The sequence below is a fragment of the Aulonocara stuartgranti genome (assembly GCF_965226115.1).
Source record: "Aulonocara stuartgranti genome assembly, chromosome: 11".
Lineage (NCBI taxonomy): Eukaryota > Metazoa > Chordata > Actinopteri > Cichliformes > Cichlidae > Aulonocara > Aulonocara stuartgranti.
Window position 1 is genome coordinate 6774359 of NC_138947.1, and position 24485 is coordinate 6798843.

The 24485-nt window shown below is 40.2% G+C and overlaps 1 protein-coding gene across 1 annotated transcript in view; it reads right to left on the reverse strand.

Moving 5' to 3' along the window:
• Nucleotides 1-8720: 8720 nt before the first annotated feature.
• Nucleotides 8721-24485, reverse strand: part of agmo (alkylglycerol monooxygenase) — a 49244-nt gene continuing 33479 nt past the window's right edge. The window contains exon 13 of the mRNA XM_082550503.1: nucleotides 8721-9344. Within this exon, the coding sequence (XP_082406629.1) occupies nucleotides 9261-9344 (84 nt within the window). The 3' untranslated portion in view covers nucleotides 8721-9260. The remainder of the gene's footprint in view (nucleotides 9345-24485) is intronic.

Below are 24485 nucleotides of genomic sequence, written 5' to 3' on the forward strand. Positions count from 1 at the left end.
CACACCTCACCACCCATTGATTCACTTTAGTTTAATTTACAGTCACTACTTTAAAATATTCTACTTATTGTTCCATATTGTTTCTTTACACAACCCTGGTTCAGCAATGGAAGCGGCTCGGTTAGCTGATGTTTTTGTTGCTGCCAGAAAGAGGGGCCAAGCATGGAGCCATAATGCATGGAAGGCATCGAGGGACACCCGGAAGATACCTCAACAAAACCATCTGGATTCAGCAAATACAAGCACCAGTAAGACCCCTCAGTCTACCACTAGACCACCAAAGGCCTCCGGTAAGAAGCTCATTTGTTATCTTTGTGGATTTGAGGGCCATACAAAACCTATGTGCCCAAGAAATTCTGTTAAAATGGTGCAAATGTGCTTTGTCCCCCGTTCTAATGCTGATCATGAGTAGGAGAGTGACAAATCCATCAAAATGAGTCAGATTGAAGTGAATGGGGTTCTACTCAATGCCCTTCTTAACTCTGGCAGTTCTCGGTCTCTTATTCACTCAGATTTTGCCCCACCTAATATTGTTCGCACCAGTGATACAATTTCAATCTGTTGTGTCCATGGAGATGAGAAAAGATATCCGACAGCTGACATCTACATTAAAGTTCAGGACCAGATGTGTCTGCTGAATGTGGGTGTTGTGAACAGTTTGCCTTACTCTGCTGTGTTAGGGCGTGACCTTCCTGTGCTTTTTGATTTGTTGGAGTCTGAGCAGAATGAGGAGTGCAATGTAGCCGTTACCAGAGCTCAGGCTAAGCAAGTCAGTACCCACTCTGAGACCCTGAGTGCCCTTCCTTTTTTTAATGAGGAGTTTGAGATAACTGTAGTGAAGCCACGGAAGACCCGCAGACAAAGAAGGCAGGAGAAATTCAAATTTTCACCTGTGGATACACTAACAGACGCTGAGCCAACACAGTCACCCCTAGGGTTTAATATTCCGACTGAAATCGCTGAACTCCAAAAATCTGATCAATCTTTAATATCTCTTTTCCGGAAGGCCAAAGAAAAGGAACCTGGAGTGGAGCAGGTTCTTAACAGTGAGTACATCTTGCAAAATGACATTCTCTATTGTCAGCAGGGGTCGGTGCTGCAGCTGGTGGTTCCCCAGAAGGTTAGAAACGCCATTCTCACCTTAGGGCATTCTATTCCGTGGGCTGGCCACCTTGGTAAACACAAGACCACAGCTCGCATCAAACATCATTTCTACTGGCCCGGTCTTAGCAAAGATGTGGCTCAGTTTTGTAAAAGTTGCCCACAGTGTCAGATAACATCTGCTAAAATCCCCCATAGAGCTCCACTCCAACCTCTCCCTGTCATCGGCACTCCTTTTGAGCATCTTGGAATGGATATTGTAGGGCCTGTTGGGAGGAGCAAAGCAGGAAATCGTTACATGCTTGTTGTAACAGATTATGCCACAAAATATCCTGAGGTGTTCCCTTTAAAATCTATAAAGGCCAAGCCCATTGCATTTTGTTTAGTGCAGTTCTTTGCAAGAGTTGGGTTTCCACGAGAAATACTAACTGATCAAGGCACTAACTTCATGTCTACTTTGTTAAAGCAAGTTTATCAGTTGTTGGGTATCCGGAGTCTGAGAACTTCACCATACCACCCTCAAACTGATGGGCTGACAGAACGGTTTAACCAGACATTGAAACAGATGCTCAGGAAGTTTGTCAACGACAGTGGTAACGATTGGGATCAATGGCTGCCATATCTACTCTTTGCTTATAGAGAAGTCCCCCAAGCCTCCACAGGTTTTTCCCCTTTTGAGCTGTTGTATGGTTATGAGGTTCGTGGCCCTCCAACTCTGTTAAAGGAGATCTGGGAGGGAGACAAGGCGGAGGAGGGACCCAAGAACATTTTGTCTTATGTCATTCAGATGAGAGAACGGTTGGAGAAAATGAGTGAACTTGCTCAATCACATATGGTGGAGGCCCAGCAGCAGCAGAAGTCTTGGTATGATAAATCTGCTAGTCAGCGTGCGTTTGAGCCAGGACAAAAGGTGCTCGTGCTCCTCCCCAGTGACAACAACAAATTGTTGGCAAAGTGGCAGGGGCCATTTGAAGTCATGAGGAAGCTGGGACCCACCACATATGAGGTGTCCACCCCAGGGCAGTTGCGCTCCAGCAAGGTCTTGCATATAAACCTTCTGAAGGAGTGGGTGGAGCGTATTGAACACAAGGCAGATGCAATGCTCCTACGGCGAGTGCCTGAAGAAGATGAAGCAGATGAGCAATATCTACCACCTGCTGGCTCTCTGGATTATGATCTCAGCCATCTCCCAGAGGACAAGCAGCAGCATGTGAGAGAAATGTGTAAATCAGCAGTCTTTCAAGAGAATCCGGGGAGAACTGACATTGTCGAACATGATATTGTGGTACGAGAAGGTGCCTCTGTGAGACGATTAAGTTACAGGATCCCGGAACGTCTGTTGCCTTCATTGAAGAAGGAAATTGATTTGATGTTATCCCTAGGGATCATCAAAAGATCTAAGAGTGAATGGTGCAACCCTGTGGTCTTGGTACCCAAAAAGGATGAGAGTATGAGGTTCTGCATTGATTTCAGGTACCTGAACTCCATATCCATGTTTGACTCCTACCCGACACCAAGAATTGATGATCTACTTGAACGTCTGGGAAAAGCAAGGTACCTGACCACAATAGATCTGTGTAAGGGTTACTGGCAGGTCCCACTCACTCAACGGTCCAGAGAGTTCACAGCATTCAGAACACCATGGGGGCTTTTCCAATTTACAGTCTTGCCATTTGGACTACATGGAGCTCCAGCAACTTTCCAACGGCTAATGGATCAGGTATTACATGACTGCGCTGACTTTGCTGCTGCTTACTTGGATGATATTGTTATCCACACAACACCTGGGAGGAGCATGTGGAACACCTGCGAACTGTTCTGGACCACCTGCACTCAGCTGGGTTACGGTGAATCCGTCAAAGTGTGTTTTCGCCGCTGCTGAGACAGAATACCTGGGGCATGTCATCGGCAAGGGGGTTATCAGGCCACAGGTCAGCAAAATCGAGGCCATGGAATCAGCCCCCCTGCCCCAAACAAGGAAGCAGCTGAGATCCTTTTTGGGCATGGCAGGTTTCTACCGTCGTTTCATCCCTCAGTTCTCCAACAGGGCAGCTCTGCTCACAGACCTGACGGGATCACGTTCCCCCAATCACATCCAGTGGACAGAGGAGGCAGTGGCAGCATTTCATGACATACAACAGTCACTAAGTAAGCAACCGGTTTTGTACAGTCCCAACTTTGATGAACCGTTCATATTACAGACTGATGCTTCAGATCGGGGCCTGGGAGCTGTCCTCTTTCAGGAAACCATGGAAGGCCGCCATCCAGTGGCTTACATCAGCCGGAAACTGTTTCCACGGGAAGTTCGGTATTCCACAGTAGAGAAGGAGACCTTAGCAATCAAGTGGGCCCTGGACTCCTTCCGCTACTATCTACTGGGAAGAGACTTCACCTTGGAAACTGATCACAAAGCACTCCAGTGGCTTGAGCAGATGAAGGACACAAATGGGCGAATTACCCGCTGGTACCTGGCCTTACAGCCATTCCGATTCACTGTCCACCACGTACCAGGCAAGGAGAACCTTACTGCTGACTAGCTCTCTCGCTGTTCCAGCGAGAGCTCTGAAGAGGGGAGGTATGAGATGGCATGCCACACATGGTAAGCTCCACACCTCACCACCCGTTGATTCACTTTAGTTTAATTTACAGTCACTACTTTGAAATATTCTACTTATTGTTCAATATTGTTTCTTTATTAAATGTATTTATTTTTCCATCACACCTTCCAATGTTTATATGGCGTGCACACATATTAACCTTGCAATGTCAAAGTTCTGTTTTATGTTATGTTAATACATCTTTGTTTAAGTTACCTGGGGGTTGGCTTCTCCTCTTGTCTGGCAAAAGGTGTGGCAAAGGGCTGGGAGACCTGAAGTACCACTGACAGCTTAATTGGATTGCACCACATGCTTCATTGCCTGGGGGGTGTTTCATGTTTGTTTAATTGTTTTGTATTAGTTGGTTATACGGCAGCCATCTTGTTTTCCCCCATGTGTGTCATTTGGTTTAGCTAAACCAGTATTTAAGTTCCCCTGTGTGTCATTTCAGCAGGTCAGTTTTTCATAGGTTTTGGTTGAGGTTTTGTTAATTATTATCTTGAGTTTAGTCTATTGAGTTGACCTCTTTTATTGGTCTGCCTGTTTAGGTTTTGGCTTTGTTAAATCTATTTTCATATTTTTGGGTCAATAAAACCCCCCTTGTTTTTTTTTTTAAATTAAAACCACCTGTGTCCTTTATGCTTTACTGCTTGGTCCCTGACACCAAGGTAATGCCATCCAGAGTAAGAATCTGCTTAGATACCATATTTCTAAGATTTTCAGGACCGAGTACAATAACCTCAGTTTTATCTGAATTAAAAAGCAGAAAGTTTGCAGCCATCCAGTGTCTTATTCTGCTTTAAAAGATATAATTGATCATCTCAAAATCTCTGGTTCCCTACACGATATTCTTCCTTGTCGTTTCGTTAAGGAAGCTTTACATATTATTTGTCCTTGTATCTTATTTCTGCTGAATGCATCATTGTCATCAGGTTGTGTACTGTCTGTCTTTAAGCATGCTGTTGTGCAACCTATTATGAAAAAAAAATCTTGACCCTAATGGTCTCACTAACTACAGGCCCATCTCCAAACTCCCTTTTAATTCCAAAATATTTTGGAAAAGGTAGTTCTAAAACAACTTCAAGCCTTTTTAGATGCAAATGGTATTAATGAAAAGTTTCAGTCTAGTTTTAAACCTCGCCACAGCGCAGAGACAGCCTTACTTAGAGTTTTTAATGATCTTCTCTTAACTGTTGACTTTGGCTATTACTATGGTTACTTTGGCTATGACTTTGGCTTTGGTTTTAGTTTTACTTGACTTGACTGCTGTTTTTGACACGGTTAACCACAACATTCTTCTATCAAGATTGGAACATGTTGTTGGTCTCAAAGGTACGGTTTTAACTTGGTTTAAATCCTACCTCTCAGAGAGGTCGTTCTCTGTTGCTATGGGGCAACACTCCTCGGCTTCAGTGGGCTGGTTTAAATTGTGCAAATGTACTGTTTATAAGGTTGGAGAAACCTGCAGTCCGCTGGGACTGAAGAAGTCACTTGGATGAGTGGTTAAACGTTTCTCCCATTGAAAATCCTACATGCACATGAACAGAATCAACTTTTTTGGGATTTACTTACCTGGATGATTGAGCATGCATCAAGACATACAGTAATATGGCTAAGACACACTGAAGGAGAGCATGATCCCGTCTCTTCAGAAACTGGGCCACAGGACAGTATTCCAACATGATAACAACCCCAAACATGCTTTAATGAACTGAGGGTAAAGGTACTTGACTGGCCAAGCATGTCTCCAGACTTAAACCCTATTGACCATCTGTGAGGCACTCTCAAATGGAAGGTGGAGGAGCGCAAGGTCTCGAACATCCACCAGCTCCATGATGTCATCATGGAGGAGTGGAAGAGGATTCCAGTGGCAACCTGTGAAGCTCTAGTGAACTCCATGCCCAACAGAGTTGAGGCAGTGTTGAAAAATAATTGTTGCTGCACAAAATATTGACACTTTGGGCACAGTTTGGACATTTTCACTCACTTTGGTTGCCAGTGGTTTAGACATTGATGGCTGTATGTTGAGTTATTTTGAGGTGACAGTAAATTTATGCTGTTATACAAGCCGTACACTGACTACTTTACATTGTATCAAAGTGCCAAATCTTTAATGTTGTCCCATGAAAAGATGGGAGGGGTGTAGTCACTTTTGTGAGATACTGTAGATTAGTAGTGACAAACCTCACTATGGTCATGTTTAGACTATTGAATGTTTACTAAAGAGGTGTGTGTCTGTCTGTCTTGTATTCAAATTCAAATTCAAATTCAAATTTTATTTGTCACACACACACAACCATACACAGTATGACATGGGGGTGAAATGCTTGTAGCTGTACAATGCCCGACCATTAAATGACAGAAGAAAAGTTTTACAATATTTACAATTTACTACAAAAATTTACAAATTAACTTAGGAATTTACAGTAAAGAATGTGCAAATAGCAGAAGAGATTATAAAGATAAGGATTATAAATTATAGGAATTATAGGATTATAGGAAATGTGTGGTGGTGCGTGTGGTGACGTGTGTGAGAGTCCAGTCTTATAGTGACGTGTTTGGGAGAGTCCAGTCCTACACCTGGTTCAGGCCCCGAATAGCCTGGGGGAAGAAGCTCCTCCTCATTCTCTCTGTTTTGGCCTTAAGGGAGCGGAAGCGCTTCCCAGACCTCAACAGTGAGAAGAGTCCATTGTTGGGATGGGAGAGGTCCATCATAATCTTCCTAGCTTTGGACTTGCACCGCTTGGTGTAGATGGACAGCAGGTCAGGGAGCTCTGATTGAATGATGCGTTCTGCCGAGCGCACCACCCTTTGCAGATCTTGTCTGTCCTGCTTGGTGCTGTATGGCTGTATGTTGGTGTGTTTATGGTTGTGTATGTCTGTTGTGTATATTGATGTGTGTGTTTTTGGTATGGCTGTATGACTTCCATATGTTTATGTGGTAAATTGTAGCACTGGAGACATAGCATAAATTATGCTGAGTACAGAAGAAGACAAGAAGAGATGTGAAAGGTGACAAAGGGAATAAGGTGGTGCAGCCACCCAAGAACCATTTTGAGTGACTTAAGAAAAATAACAACATCAAAATCTTCATTGTTTTTTCGCCTGACTCGGCACAGCCATGGTGCGATGTTAGTGATGACAAGTCAGGAGCCTCCTGGAATAAACTTATCTTGGATTGGGAACAGGACCTTGTGTTGCACTAGGATCTCTTTGGGAAACCAGTCATTGAAACTGAAGTCCGTTCCTACAGGCTCCCAGCCACAGTTCTTCACCAGCTCTTTTTGTTTAAAGTGTTCAAATTTAGCCACAATTGGTCTGTTTCTGCGTGCATCAGCTCGTCAACCTCCCAAACAATGGACACGATGGAAGCTGATGTTTTTAACTACATATTCTGAAGTTTGAGGTGAGTCTGAATGAAATGACTCGCTGTTGTTTTGGGGTCCTCTTCTGCCTTCTCTGGTACTCATGAAAACACCAAGTTGTCCTTCATGTGGTGCTCGATGACAGTTTCTTAGATTAAAAAAAAAAAAAAATTTCTTCTGAGATCTGGGCCGTACCCTCAGTGAGGAATTTCACAGACCTGAATGTTTCCACCTGCTGCAGGCGTAATGCCTGAAAATCTTTATGGAGGATTTTGAGGATGGCCAGGCGTGCGTCAAAGATGGAAAGGGTTTTTTTTTTTTCTTTTTTTTGGATGGCAACATGTCCACTACGTTGCTGTTGTGTGATGAAGCTGGCTTTGTTTCGAATACAGTTACATTGTTACATGGTTTCGCAAAAACAACACACTCAAAATAGTGTCCAAGTGTCACGGTTTGTTTGGAATCATGTATGATTTTCGTTCCACTTCTCACGTGTACACCACTTTGTATTGGTCTTTCATGTGGAATTCCAATAAAATTGATTCATGTTTGTGTCTGTAATGTGACAAAATGTGGAAAAGTTCAAGGGGGCCGAATACTTTTGCAAGCCACTGTAATTCCGGTTGTTGCCTTAAAAGCCTTCAATGAATAATCTTGCAGAAAAAAACATTAGTAGCTAAAATGTTTTCAGTGGTGCGCCATGTTCAATGATGCAGAGATCTCACAGTCTCTCACGATACTCCAGCATCGCTCTCTTCACTTACCTGTCGCCCTTCCCTGCTCTCTCAGCTCTTAATCTAATCGAGCATCTGTGAGATCTGCTAGAGAAACAAGAACCATGGAGGCCCCCCAAATTTTTCAGCAATTAGAGCTACAGTAGCTGGTCTGTAAGATCACACCACATGGGCCAGCCTTTGCTCAACACGTGCTTCAGTGAGCCTTGGCTGCTCAAGACCCATTGCTGGTTTACCACTTTTTCTACCTTGGTCCCTTTGATAGATACTGACCACTGCAGACCAGGAACACCTCACAAGAGCTACCATTGTGGGGTAGCTCTGACCCTCTCATCTAACCATCACTATATGGCTCTTGTCAGACTCCCATACACTTACGCTTTTTCCTTTTTCTAATTTTTTCCTTTTTTCTAGCTTTTGCTCCTTCAGCTTTCATTCAACATTAATTTAAATGCACACTTTTCATTTGGATCACCAGATACTTTCATGACTCTGGATTTAAGGTGACTTATGAAGCTTAAGCAGCAGCCAGATGAAAAAGAAAAATTGAATTTCCATGCCGAAAATGTTGTACTGATGTGGGGTTTTTTTGTCTTTTAAATCAAACAAGCACTCCGATAAGGTGGTTGCTTTCTTTGATCAGGCTTGTTTTCCTTTACTCAACCTCAAGCTTTTGATAAATGCCTTAATGTTAAAAGGCTGAGCAGGTGTCTCTTGAGAACAAGATGTTTGATTGAAAAGAAACCAACTATGAGTGATGACAGCACCATCTGCTGTGGACTGTTTGTCACTCCCACACAAGATCTGGAGGTTGGGAAGAATAATTCACATGACTAATCTGATGTTTCAAAACTAAGTTGAATCTGACAAGCTGCACACCCTCTAGAATCTTTAAGACATTAAAGGAGTCTTACATAAGGCAAAAAATTACAATGCTTTATTTAATTGAGCAAAGAAAAAAAACACTGTGCAATGTTGTGCAAAAAACTGAAACTCAGATGCAAGATTAACATTCATCAATGAGAACATTTGTTTTAAAAAAGTATATATAGTTGCATAGTAACTGATGTGAAACAACAGAAAATAAACGTGACTATTTTGAAATTAAGCGAGTTAGTTACTGCAGCACCACTTGAACACATTTTAAGCAAACGCAAAAAATATGACTTCATTAAACAGAACGAGTTGTTTTGGAGAACAAAAACATATGGTGAGCACCTTGCCTTGGGTTGTGACAGTTTTACATGACAAAAACCTTTAAGATGAACCTTGAAGTTACTTATAAAATTTTGTAAAAATTAATCAAGCAAAAAATAGTTTTATCTTGAACATATAGATATCAGTACTACATAAAGTGATGCACAGTGTTTAAAATGATTAAAATCATGATAATATGGAAATTATTTCAGCAATGACAATGCCAAAGGTTTTCCATCCATCACTTTGTGCCATCTTCAGCTGGATCAGTTAGCCTTCTTCTTGATGCCGAGCAGCTGAGAGACGATGCTGTGCAGAGCCCAGTACAGCAGAGAGAGGGAGACAAAGGCCTGGACAAGTTTGACAGAGGTGGTTAGGATCAGAAGACTCGAGTTGATCCATTTCATTCAAAATGACAACTACCGCAGTTTGTTAATACTTGTGTTAAGATTACCATTACCACCAACATTACTGGGAGATAAAATTAAAAAACAAATTAAAAATCTAAAAACTTGCAACTGCAGCGCTGTGTTATCAAAATCACAGTGAAATCTGTTCAAACTTTGACTAGAAAACAACTCTGTAAAACTTCCTGAGCTCACAGTCTGACTTTCTATTTACATAAATGGACGTAACAAATGATTTAGGGAGATTATGTCATTGATCAATTTTTTTAAATTGTGAACTATTGATATGGTCGCACTTTCAGGCCACAAGACTGCAAAGCTTGTTGCAAAACAACTCCATTGTTGTGATTAATATCATGTAAGACTAAGAAAATGTTTACATTTGATAACTTTCGCATTCAAATTTGATTAACAATTGTGCCCAAAAGAACTCTTGTGCCTCAAAGAACAGCAACATTTTACGTGACTGGGATCAAGATGTGGTTATCGCTAGTGGATGGATTGAGTTTATGTATACAAGTTATAGGGCATGATGGTCTTGGAATGAAAACTAATTTATTTGTAATATAGTGGTAATACAATTTTATAGGTGCTTGACAATATACAGAGAATATGTTGTATGTTATGTAAATGTTTTCTTCATTTGGTTTATAAGCTACAAAAAAAGTCTCCTCCACTTAGAACTATTTGAGCACTGAAAGTACTATAAGCTGTATATTTGCTCACTTTTGTATGTATACATGCTCTTTAATTTACAAAGCTTAAGTGTAGCCTATAAAATGTTGTGCTGTCACAAGAGTTAAAAAAATAGATAAAAAAAAAATTTCTATTACAACATGATGTTAAACTGTGAAAGCAATGCTGCAACTGAAAGAAAACAGACACCTCAGATGCAGCCAGTCTCAGGATGATGCAGAAAGTAGGCTTAGAGGTTAAGAAGCAGGGCTTCTCCCCCGATGCTCTCACAACAGGGTCACAAGGGTCACAGCCATAGGGAACCTTGCTATTCAGAGAGAACGAAGGGGGGCTTTGCCCAAAACAGCCCTTGCCTCCACTCCTCACTGGGTTCTGGCTCATAAACTGCATCCTACATTACAACTCAAGCCAAAATCAGACCGTTGTCCATCATAGGCAAAAAAGGCCAATAGGGAAAAAAAAGCCCAATTTCTTCCTGGACACGACAGCTGTTCTCCTCAGAGACAGAGAGAGGACGTACAGCACAGACCTCTCTCTGCTTTTCCACCTCTCGCTACCTGCTCTGAGAACAGCCTCCCTGCTGAATGAACCACTGGATGAAACAAAAGCAAAGAAGGAACTCGGAATGTGATGATAGAATCAAACCAAAGTCTCATTCATTTTTCAAATGACGTTGATTGTAACACTGAACACCAGTACTTATATACACTTTAAAAAAAAAAAAAATCACAAGTGTGTGTATATATATATATATATATATATATATATATATATATATATATATTACAAGTGCCTATGGGAAGCAGTATAAAAGAAAATAGATTTGAAGGGAAGGTATCAAACTTTTTCCACACTACATGTAATTGGCAGCTACACCACCAAGGGTTTTCTACAAAACGTGTTTTGACACAAACAGATTAAACCATCTAACAGTATATAAAGTAGATAAAAATACCTGTAGTTTTGCCATCTAACATTAAAATGCTGCTGATACATTTATGAGTAGTACTACTGAAATAAAAACATACCTACATTCATACAAACAACTTTGAATTGAATGATTTACTCTGGAGAACATTTGTAAAGAAGGGTATTATAATTTTTTTAAGAACCTAAGACTAACTTTTTATAATGCACTGGTAATATTAGTTCTATTTAGTTCATTAAAACGTAATTAAGAGAAATAATTGGTCACTGACTCAAAAAAATAATAATAATGAAGTGTTACTGTTAATTATAATATCTATCTTCATAAAGTTGAGTAACTGATAAAAATATCTGAATGTAAGTCAGAGGAAAACCTCCTTGAAACTGCAGATACTTATTTTTAATGTGAGCATTTTGATCAGCGTAGTTCACCTCGGATATACAAACACTGATCAGCTGTCTGGTAAGATTAGCAAAACAGGAACACAACACACATTTTGGTAAGTTGTAAGAAAACACTTTCTGATAACAACACTTCAGCAAAAAATAAAATAAAAATAAATTTACTGCTACATTTATTAAGTAAAAGACAAAAACATGCTATAGACAAACTATCACTAAGTGAGATGTTTTCAGTTAGGTTCAGTGTGTTTTTGATAAGGCTTGAGAATCATGTAGAAACTCAAATTTTAAATCAGCGATCTGCCTCTGCAAAATATTGGGTAGAGGTATTTCAATAGTTTCAACAACTCCCAGAAGGAAAAACAGATGGAAGATTACAAATCCGTAAAGCTGCATTGTGTTTGTCTAAGATGGATTGAGATCGAGAGCAGTATGCAGAATTGGCAGAACCTCGCAAATCACATTTCACTCAAACTAAGGACCGAAACCTGACAGAGGTTTCTATCAAAGCCGCATGTTGAGGGCACCAATTTTTCCCTGTTCCCATCTCTCCGTTTGAGCCACTATGCTACATGTATATAGAGTCTGTAGGAAATCCATGTGGGACAGATTACATAGTGGAAGGAAGCAGGTTTGATCATCTACAAATAAGCACTACGGCCAGACACCACTGACTCCCAAAGTAGACATCTCAGCAGATCGACTCACACTCACTCAGTTTGGGGCAGAAAGCACTTAGTTAAGGGTAGTGCTTCAAGGAGCCACTAACATGTGGTTCTGTAGGTTTTTTCTTGTTTCTTTGTTTACCTTTGCTTATTCCATTTCAATACCAGTCTGGTTAGAAAGTAGTCACGCTCCAAGCTCCACTAAGAAATTGATGCACACCACATGTTTTGCTCAAAAGCAGCTCAGTTACTTCAAGATGCCAGTTTATTAGATACCAAAAAATAGTCTAGTAATACTCTATCGTAGTCGAATATGTTATGTAGTATAGTGGTAATGTTTAAATATTCTTAATAAGGATGCTCAGCTGTAGTTTCTGATTTGTATAAACTGCACCGTGTTACAAAAATAGACATTTGTCATGTCATGTTTTTGTTTACCTAAATTATCAATGAGATCAGATAAATAATAAAAATGCATCTCCCTGAAATGTAACTGCATTCATTGAAAAACTGTTTTCTTCACTTGGCTAAGCTAGAACTTGTTTTTGGCAATAGCTTAAAAATTCAAAAACTACAAAACTAAAATAGGGATGAAATGAAGCATGGCGGCTCTTTGTATAAATTTCAAGTCTGCATAAACATATAGATTAGTTGACATCTAAAGACTTGCAACACCTATTGTGTGTCTCTTTCAAGCTACATTTAATCACGATTAACCAACTTTACTGTAAGTAAACAATTATCTCTGCCTGGATAACATTTTAGTGCTTTACTCTCAGTGAAATGTCGCTTCAATGTGACCAGTTCCCACACATGTATTGGCCTTGAGAACCACACTCATCCAACACCATATTGAGCTGGGTCATTTTGGGTGCCGCTGATGGATATTAAGCATGAAGGAGACATTAGACACCCCAGGGTGCGCCTTAGTGTCCTCTAACAATAACAGTAACAACCTTCCAGCCTTCAGTGGGTTAACATGGCGGAGTCTTGCTGTTCTCCAATGCAGCTGCACTCGTGATTGAAATGAAAACAAGGCAGAATGGCTGCTGTCAGACGTGTGATATATGACCTGTAATGGGATGTTTCCAGAGCTCCCTCTCCATATGGCTGCCTACAGTCCACCAGACCTGGACTGAACTGCATCGGAAAATTATTCGGAGCTTTTTTTGTTTGAAACTGCCTGTGTGGGTGTAGCGTGCTACATCAGGACATTGCTGAACTGGTGAAAATAAACTATATAAAATTCTTGTTAATAATCCAAACGCCACATTTCTAAAGACTTGAGAGAAATGAAATTACAGTTTGCATTCTGTTTGATTTGTTATAACAATTTGGTTAATTTTAAGTTTATATAGCAACTCTGTGCTGCTTGCCACGTACCAGCGCTCTAACGCAACTACGCCACATTTGATAGCATTTGTTAATAAACAGAAATGCAGACACAGGTGTCTGATTAGTTCACTGGTGAGGTGTTAATTACTGGAGGTTCATGTAGTGTTAAAAATTATTAACATGAGTTTCAGATTGACACGAACACCCACTAAGATCAGAAAAAGCATCTTGAAGAGTCTGAATATTGTTACACGAATTTCTGCATTCTTTACTTCAAACAAAAACATGGGAGAAATTAAGTTTCGGGGGTTTTGGCAAGAAAGATTTTATAAATTGTGCAAATTTATGTACTGCATTTTATTTTTAAATACATGTATATAAAATATACACATTAGATTAGATTAGATAGAACTTTATTAATCCCTCGGGTGGGTTCCTCTGGGAAATTCGATTTCCAAAAAAGCACAGCACCGACAGAAGTTACAGAATATTTTTTTTTATATATATATATATATATATATATATATATATATATATACATACACAAAAGGTATTGCACAGTGAGGTGAAGAGGCACTACAGCTTAGTTGTTCCCCCCTCCTTTGTCCTCCTGTTTCCCCTCCCTCTCCCCTCCAGGGAGGAGTTAAACAGTCTGATGGCGTGTGGGACAAAGGAGTTTTTAAGTCTGTTAGTTCTTGTCTTTGGGAGAAGCAACCTGTCACTGAACAGACTCTTCTGGTTGTTAATGGCCGTGTGCAGAGGATGCCTGGCATTGTCCATAATGTCCATCAGTTTCTCTAATGTCCTTTTCTCTGCCACTGTCACCAGAGTGCACATATTATACACATGCACAATATTATAGATTTTAGCCTGTCTTATATAAACTTTTATCAAGGGGAAATAGTCACTTGCTCACATGGTGTGGAATGATGCAAATTAACAGTGACCTTTAACCATTAAAAATTCTGGTGGGACTATTCTGGGACTAGGAAAAACGTTCAAAGTTGCTCTCACATGGGTTCAATTAGCCCACAGGTTTTGTATACAGTTCATAAGTACCTTTACCAAATATATGAGTAATAAAACTAATTAAAATGCCAAACATTGACGTCTTTATAATCCCCCCCCCCCCCCCCCCAGGTTACTCTTTCATATCCTCTTGTTTAAGATCATCCACTTAGTTCCAGTGTTTTTGCATTTTGTCATCTCTGTGTTATCTGATTTTTGTTTTAATTATCCATTTCTTTTAACACCAAATCTTTTTTTCTATTAATATTTACACACTTTCCATTACAGCTTTAACATAATTTTACAGTTGTAGTAGTGCGTTTACTCTGTACATACTTGCGGTAAATAATAGTTGAAGTTTGAAATTTACACTTGGAAGTTAACTAATCACCATTTTCATCTACAGAAGTATGGACACATGAGCATAGGTAGCTTTTTGTGCACAGTCCCACACAAGTACACCTGCACATATACACAAAACATGTGTACAGAGAGAGAGAGGGAGAGAGAGAGAGACACACACACACACACACACACGACTTCCTGTCTGTTCATTATGAGCAGATATACAGTCTCTGTGCTGGTTGTTTGAGCAGACTCAGGAAGGATACGCCGAGCAGTTTAACGTCCCACCAGAGAATGAGTGTAGTGCCTACTCTGTAGCGCTGCCATGAGAAATATCGCCGTTACGCTCCCACGCACACACAACACAGCCAGACAAAACACATGTGAAACAGTAGTGGCTGCATGGCGAAGTGTAGCAAAACACAAAGTGGCCTGATGATATGCTAGTTTAGAGTGATACAGTTGTTTAGAAGTTTTACTTTACACATCTGGAGAGCTGCAGTCATCTACCATGTGTCTCTTCGAAGGTCACATGTAAGGTCAGCTACAACTCATCCAGACCACTATGCCTCATTGAGACCATACGAGAAAACCCAGAGGACACCAGCTTTCATATCTCTTCAGCACACTTCAGAGTCCAGCAGCCTGGCACCGCTTCAGCCTCAATAAGAGAAGAAGTCATCACCTCAGTATTAACCGTGGTTCCCTGGGTGGCCAGATTGGCTGGTTAATTGCTAAAGAGCACACTAGCCAGCAGGAAAGCAGAAGGCGAGCTATTTGGCAAAACTCCAGAAAAGGAAATGAAAGCAAAAACAGTGTATGGAGCAGACAGGAGGTTATGCTCTTGCAAAATGAAGCCCCCGTTTGTATTTTTATGAAGCCGAGAGAAGATGTTTGGGTCCACTGTGGATTAGCTCAATACATTCCTCTAAGAAGAAGTACACATGAATGAGCCTCCAAGGGCCTCTAAGACGTGTATCTTTACCCTGATTTCTATAATCCACCCACTGACATTTATAAAAATTAAAACAGTCTCTGTTGTACATTCCTACTGTGGAGTTTGGTGCCAAGTGCATCTCTACAGGCCTGAGCCAAACCACTGGTACAGCAGCAAAACTTCTCTACAAATATCTACAGCCCAGTTTAAGTTTATTTAACTATGGCAATCTGAAACAAAAATCAGACCTCTTCAAAAGAACACGTAAATCAGCAGCACAGATAACATTAAGGAATTTGGCAGCAATATGAAAGAAGGACACAAATCTACCACGAGCCAGTAAGACACGTCCGTGCAAAGATGATAATTTGGTTTTCATAAGCAAAAATGAAGCTTTAGCTTCTGCAGAGGAAGAAGTCCATCATTTTAGGAAAGTATTAGTGAGTTTGGTCACCTTTGCAAGTAAGTCACTGTCTCAGAGCTTCAAGACCTTCGTCTTTACAGAGAAGGATTTGTCCAACAAAAACTATCTAAGAATGATAAGTGGCCTTGTTATGGCTACTGCTGAGACCTTGGCAAAGCAGTAGACAGACTTCAGGTCCTGTATTAGGTCTTTTCTGTACACAGCAACTGCTGAATTTCTTAAGGACATAACTTTCTGATACCGTTTATGTGCTGTACATTTTTTAAGACACGTCACTGTCTTTCTCCTCCATTTGCCCAATTTCCTCATGTTCTTAAAGGACACGCTGCACATCACATAACGACACGCCAAGTTTTCATCTAAATAGCTCTTTGGGAATCATCACGCTGTTGAAAAAATGCTATTTTACGACTGCCCAACTGTTATCTTTGGCAAATGTGATGTAGCAACAGCCTTAAGATAAAATTGGAAATTTGTTTGAGTTAGGTGCCTTTTTATGTTTGAATGAAAAATAAAAAAAAAATCCCTTGAAAATGATCGAGTACAAGGAGCTGACTGGAGTTAGAGAGCAGCTAGTATCCAAAGAAAAGTTGAAAGACAGTCACAAAAAATATACTGTATTATTATTATTATTATTATATTTATTATCATCTTCATCATTAAAGTATGGCTCATTGAAAGGAACAAGATTTTGGTTGGTTTTTGTTACTATGAACCACATTATCAACAAGCTGCTGCACACAGTCAGCATTGCCTGTGTAGTGCAATGTGTCACATTTTGAGTGGCCAAAACCAGGTCCATGTCAATTATATGATTGTAAAAGTGCAGGTGCATGCTTGAATGTTTGGACCCCAGCATGAGAAACATGTGGCAGGTGTTAAAATGTGGATTGGAGATTTTGGCTTTAAGTGGTAGATAAGGACTCAAACAAAGTCTGAAAGTTCCACATGAAGTTCCAAGAAGAAAAATGCTGTTGGCAAACAGACCTTTTTGTTTTTTAAAACACCTTTTTAATTGTCAGGGTAGAAAATATTAATTGAGCCTCAGTTCATGCAGTTTGTTTTGTGACCGGACAGCAGAGAATGTGCTTATTGTGGTCACTTCTCTGATAGCAGCCACTCAAACTTTTACAGCCTCAGATTTGAAGACTTTCCAAACTTGAAACCCCCCCACTGCTCACAAATCCTGGCAGAAGGAGACATTTTCCAGCTCACTTCAGGCAAAAAGCTGTAGCTTGAACTACTAAGGAAAAAAATACACCACAAAGAATTTTACTACAAAATCAGACGTGTGATTGTTAGCCAGTAATCCAATGAACGTAGCCTCGAAAGAGAGATTAATAAACTGAGTCCTGAGTGATGAAAGCTTGCACTGCGATAAAGATAGCTAAATTAATATGCTAAGCCTTCATTCAGCACTATCGAAACATTTTACAGTATAAAACTTTAATTTATTCTGAACTTTAAACCTTTTATAATTTGTAATGTTTTGAATTTGCGAGCAGACTTCTTTGGAAACCGGCATTCAAGTTCTCTGAAATCAGCTTTCGGTGCCTTTTAGAATAGAGAGAAACCACGTGCACACACCAGAAGAGCTTTTGTCAGGTTCAGTCAGGTTCACACGCTGGCTCGGAAGCTATATCACAAACTGAATGACCCATGAATTAAAGCACAAATAGGAATACAAATTTAAAAGAAAGCCACTGTAGACCAGAAAACCTGATACCGCAAAAGCCAAACTAAATATTCCTAGAAATCTCCCAAAGGTCCACTTTCTGTTAGATTTCCATAACTTTACCTGGCAAGTGGTTTGACAACATAAACCAAGTGGTTAGTCTTTGACGGGCACGATCCCCTGCACATTGAGTGATAATATTTCACACTGTGTATGCTCGACCACCCCGCTGTTTACTCCAATGGAACAGTCCTACCCAGCATTTCTCTTTCAAATCCCTCCATTTTCTCTCTGGGAGGAGATTTCCTTTCCTTTTCCATTCCTGCGAGCTCTCAGATGATGTCATGCTCGCAGAGTTTCCACAGGCCCAAACAAGCCTGTTAACCTCAGCACTGCCTCTTGCCACCACACATTCCTGCTTCAAAAGAAGAGACCGCTAACCCCTCGCACCTGAGTTTTGTCCAGTGGAAAAAACACAGCGACCTCTCACCGCCGACTGCCTTATCTGCTCACTCATGGCTGGGATGGTGGGAAAGCCGGGGTGTGAGCTGTAATTTTTAAAGACAAGTATGGTGATTTGTTGAAGATAAAGCGAATGTGTATTGAGGCGAAGCCTTTGTGTTTGACATGAACTTAATAATATTGTTGTGACCTCTTCATTTAGCTGTGGAGCACCTCATCTTCCCGTTTAGTCTGACAGAAAAGGGATCTGAGAGATTGGCAAGTGGTATCAGCAGGAGAACGGAGAGTGAAAATCCTAAAGGGTTTAAAACATTTTTTACATGTATACGTTTTGGAATCAAAGGCATTACACAGATTTATTTTTCCTTCAAGAGTCAAACCCGCATGAGCTAATAAACTACTTAAATTCTTTTATTACAAGGAAACCATTCAGTCACTGTAAATGAAAAGAAAAGCAGACCATAATAAAAGCATCTCTGGCTTTTTTAAATTATTTTAGTTGGATGCCTTTTTAAAATTTTACATCCATCTGCAGCTATCAAGAATAATGGAAGGGGGGGGGGGGGGGAAACGAATTGTAAACAAAGTTGTTGTTTTTTTATTTCTTACTAAAACCAAAAAACTGGTTTGAGCCTGGCAGGTGAATTTTTATGAGCTCTCCTCTTGAATTGCTGTTAGTGGTCTTTGAGAGAATAGTTGCATAATTACTCTGGGATACAGAGTGTCTACGATCTGCTCTGTGGCCTGTTTTCTTGTGCCTTCAGGCAAAACCAGAGGCCCACACAGCATAAAACCATGTGTTACATCACAGTGCAAATGCCCCACCCACCCAGCCACACTGCAAACACAGAAATATAGGTGACGCAAAGGGTAAAAGAATAAAAAAAAATGTTTGAGGTCAAACATAGGCAAAAATATAGCTTTTAGGTGATGACATCCTCAACTGCACAACGTTGTGGTTAAATCGATTAAATGTTTAGTTATTTAGAATCAAATTACTGATTTAAAGAAATGTTTATTTAAATCAATTTTTAAGCATAAATTACATATTCTCCAAATGCCACGGTTAGCTGCCTTTACGAGGTGTAAGGAGGTCCGCCCGAACAAAAGCTTAAAAAAGAAAAATAACATTTTAACTTGACCCGTCTCCTTGTGCACCCCTGCACTGCGGCTATTTTTATTTCACCCTGAGAAAGTCTCATTTTGACCTCTTCAACTCGCACACCCCCATGCACGCCCAAACTTGCCCACTGCATCAAAACAGAGACTCTTTAGCTTATGTTTCAGTGTGGAGAATGGGAAATAATCGGAAGAAAAATCTGGTTTGTAGTGCTGGTTAGCAAAGGTTGTGTTGGTGTGACCAGAAAACCCAGAAGTGCGCTGTGACCAGTGTACAGTTATTCATAGCCTTCTTAAATAAATGTCACTCATTTCAAACCTAAATGATTAAACTGTGCAGCCACAGCACAACAGGCTTTGTTTATTTAGATGTTTTAAAATTGTCTATCATGCATGCAAATCTGATAAGCTATCCAAGCTGACATTAATGTATAAATGATTTCTTAAACTCAGTATGTTGCGCACAATAAAGTGCTTAAATATTGACTGTAATTTAAACTTCTATTCTTCTATAGTTTGTGCACCAGAAAGACACAGATTATATTTATAAGCTGCAATATTTTGTGGTATGTTACACCCCGGCCTAGGCAACCGGGGTGCAACGCAGGAAAATAAAAATAAGGAAAATAAAAATAAGGTAAAAAAAAAAAAAAAAACACACGAGAAAAAACTAATACGGGTTTCCACAAAAATCATCCCAAAACGACCACTATTTTCTTTAAAGCAAAATGATATTTATTTACAACGCAAGGCGCCAAACTATTTACAACGGGGGGGGGGGGAGATCGCGACCATGACAACTGACACACAGGGCTTAAATACATGGAGGGAACAATCAGGGAATGGACAACAGGAGGGAAACACAGCTGGGGCAAATCAGAACTGACGAGACAAGGAAACGTAAACTGAACACACTAAGATGACACAGACTTTCAAAGTAAAGTAGGAAACACATAACAGTCACGCAAAAACAACACATTACCAACGCCAAATCGTCAATCCCGGAGGAGCACCTAGACACTCAAATCCACACACAATTACGGTCACAGCCGTAACAGGTATGTATATGTAATTAAAATTTTATTTAAATGACATAAATTAAAGCAAATTAAAGCTAACAGCACACACAAATACAAATAAATATTACATGCACAGAGAGCTAAAGCTTCCATCAGCCCTGGTTACCAGCTTAGTCTCCTCTGAAGCAGTGAGGCCGTCATGTGAGCCGCACAGACGTGGGTTTGGGCGGGCGAGTGGGCGGCTGGGAGCAAGAGGCAGCCCTGGTTTACAGGTCAAGCCTGCAGCTTTACAAGGGAAATCTCCAGAGCCACTATAAATACCACTGTGAGTTTTAAGGGTGCAGTATATCACACCACTGGTTTTGAAGGACCACAAACCGACCTAGTTTTTTTTGTTGTACTTCCCCCTCCCCCTCTCTCAAATGTACAGTGAGTCTGAAGACAATTAAATGGGAATTTACCCCTTTTACATTTCGAGTGACTGTTAATTGATTGGCTCGACTTCAAAACAAGCCCTCCCTCTGTAACAAAGAGCCCGCCGTTCGCCTCACGCGTCAGATCCATATATCACTTGAGTACCTTAAAGTCTGGGGGTGGTTCAACCATATTCCCCTTTGCTGTATTTCTGAACAAAGGGCACAAACATGTCAGGAACCATTTCAAGTAAATTGTGAGGATTTTCAATGAGCCCCACCTGCAAGCAAGACATTCATTCAGCTCAAACTGATGTACTATGACTTGAAATGAGGCCTAATGATTTGCTTAAGGAAACGGCTGCATAAAACTTACAGCCCTGTCAAAGTGACACAGCCGTGCAGCATGTGCAGCATAAATCACCCCGTTTCGTTGCTCTCGAGGTGATTGGTTACGCGCTTCATTTTAGATGAATTATTATTCATTCAGTTTTATTTCATTTTATGGTGAGAAAAAGAAAAGGTTGGAGAGCCTCGGGTTGTCATTTGAACACCTGAGCGCCACAGATGTGCAGTCAGAGGACATAAAAGCAGCGATTGCAAATCTCACGTGCAAATCTCATCAGCCAGCGCTAGTTAGCAGCAGACGACGTTAATTGGTTCCAGAAGTGTTGCTCTCATTCACACTAGCTGAGACGGCAAGCAGTGAGCGGAGGCAGAAAGCGGGAGGACAAAAAAAAAAAAAAAAAAAGCTGCAAGGGAGGGCAAGTAATGAGAGGTCAGCCGCCTTACAGTTGAGCTGCCAGAGCCAGAAAGGCACGCCAATTTTATGGTCAATTGGGCGACGCATCTGGACTCATAGATCACAGGGCTGCGAGGCTGGACTTAGCACCCAGCTCACACATTTCACACACACAACACAGACCACACAACACACACAATTACAGGCAAACAGGCTAGACACACACAAACCAAAGATACATGAGGCATATGCGCATTTAATACCAGAGCTTCACATATTTTTCCTCAATGATTTCATAAAGTAAGGATTTCTAAGTGCTGTACTGTGAAAATCATACCACTGTCATCTTAAGACATTTTTTTCAGTATTTTCCATAGTTAACAAGCTGGAATTAGGCTCCAAGTATATAATCAGACTGATGCTAAATAAAACTAGTTTCAACATGCACAGAGATAGAAAACATACTACCACCAGAGAAAGCAATTAGTAAGTAGCCTTAGAAAAACATGCTCATGCAATGATTCACTGTATACCCAGTCTTTATTCTACACCCTAATAACAGACTAATTAGGTGTTGTTGGTTGGACTTTGTGTTTAGACAGTTTCAATGTTGCATATAATGTATTTTGGACAAAAACTGGTTCTCGTTTTCAAGCTGAACTATGCTTTGATGGAGGGAATTACACATGCGGCCAAACACTATATCAAGTCAAATGAATAAAGGATTTCCACCACATGTAATTATGGTACTTTGAAAAATTATATGAAATAGTTTTTGGAAATTATTCGGAAGGTCACCACATTGAGAATGTGAATATCAAAGGTATAAGTTCCATGGGGTATGGGGTATTTAAAAAAACCTAAATAAAAAGGTCATGCAATATGACTGGAAGCTCCAGAACAGCTACTAACCTGAGGTTAGTTTGTTTTGTCAACTGCTGTTTCCATGATCTTTGAACCTCGGCTGCTGAGCCAAAAGAAACATAGTAGTACAAACAGCTACAATTTCCTGATGAATGAGCAAAATCAGACTGCGGATGAACAACATCATGCCGTGTGATGAAAAGCTCACACACACATGCACACACACACATGAAAAGAGAACTCAAGGTAAGATTTTAGCCAAATTTAAATTTTTCTCTGTCGACAGCGCTGCTTTTAAACATCCATTTTACCATCATGTTTTAGTGCTACTTTTTTTTTCTTTTAGCAATAAGGCCATCGCATTTTGCTGATCCGGGCACTCGATTAATACATCAGATTTCATTCTTTGTTTTAACTGGTAACCGCCAATATCTGCAGCTGAAAAAACAACTTCACTGTGGCTAATTAATGTTATTTCCAAGACTTGGCCAAACTACAAACTTAAAAATGGGTAAACATGGCCTCTGGGACCAGTGCATGTAGACACGCCATCAAAGATTGTTTAACTCGTGAAAGGGACAACACCTTTGTAAGTAATCTAGACGAATACCTCATTTTGAGACAGGGAAATGGCAGCTAGACAGGTGGCTGTTAATTCAACGGTGCCGCCATTATTGTTGCACAACAACTCAAGATAGTGATGATATCACAAAATCAGTGGATAAAATTTAACTAAATTGTTTAGTGGATCAAATGGGCAATGTGAACCAGTTACAACTTGCATATCAACTAAGAGCAAACATCATTACCAGGATGTATTAACACCATCAAAGGAATGCATAAAGACAGACCATTATTCACTAATAATCAATTCTGCTAAAAGAAAATGCTAAAGAAAGATGTTGCTAAACCAGCAAATGAACAGCCTTTGAAATATGCAATACGTATTTGTAATCATAAATTTAGCAGAAACTGCAGTGACTCTAAAGATCAGGGTGCACAGTAGCACATTTTAACAATGCAGCTAGTAATAAAGCAATGTGTTACTTTGGAAAACAGCGAGAAGCAGCAGGAATGAGCAGATAAACTGCTAATTAAATATATAAATCCTCCATAGTTCACCTGTCTTATGAATTGTCACATAACTGCATCTGTGCAACTGACTCAGTCCAATTTAGCAGGTCTGATGGGGTTGCCACAGAAACAGAAAAGTACGTGTCATTAGCAGTAGCCAGCCATAAAGCGTGTTGAAGCCGCAGTACGATGACTATTAAATGTTTCTTTCTTTCTGAGGCTCAGTTGGTTCCAGTTTGCTGTTTGTTTGTGGAAACAATACGAAGCCCTCAGCATACAGTTTGTGTTGATGTTAAGACCAGAGGAAGTTATGAGCGCTGCAGTGACCGACTCAGCAAAGCATTAGCGACTAATGCACAGTCTGCCTCAGCACACGGCGAGCCTACTCTGTAACTTTAGGTTGGTTGCCACTTTAAAGCTGAGCTGCAATTTCCTGGCACCACATAGAGTTGATCATGGAATATCTAAAGACTTTTCACAAACTGACTTGTTGCAATGGTGGCATCTGTTAAAAATACCACACTCAAATTCAGTGAGCTCCGTAAAATAACCTATTCTCTCACAAATGTTTGCAAAGGCAAACTTCTTCGCTAGGTGCTATGAAATCCCCTGAATTCAGAGATTAAGAGATGTGGCCCGATACTTTTGCCTATAGTGTCTGTCGTGGCAGTCCTAGACAAGTTATGTCTAATAATCATAAAAAAAGTGCCAAAAAAGCAAACGAACAGAGTTTTTCCATGAACTGTATGCTTGTTAATATGTGTGTCCTACATTCCAAGTCACCTGCTGTACACCAGCAATAATAGGTGCTTAGAATTGCTAAATTGCATTATCATGCTGCATAAGACAAGACTTGCAACTAGCAACATGGATTAAATAATTCTCAAGACAGAGCTCACAGATGTGTTTAAGTGTAAGGGCTTTTTTCTTCCCTGCGCACCTATTTATTATTTATATATTTATTATTTATAATATAA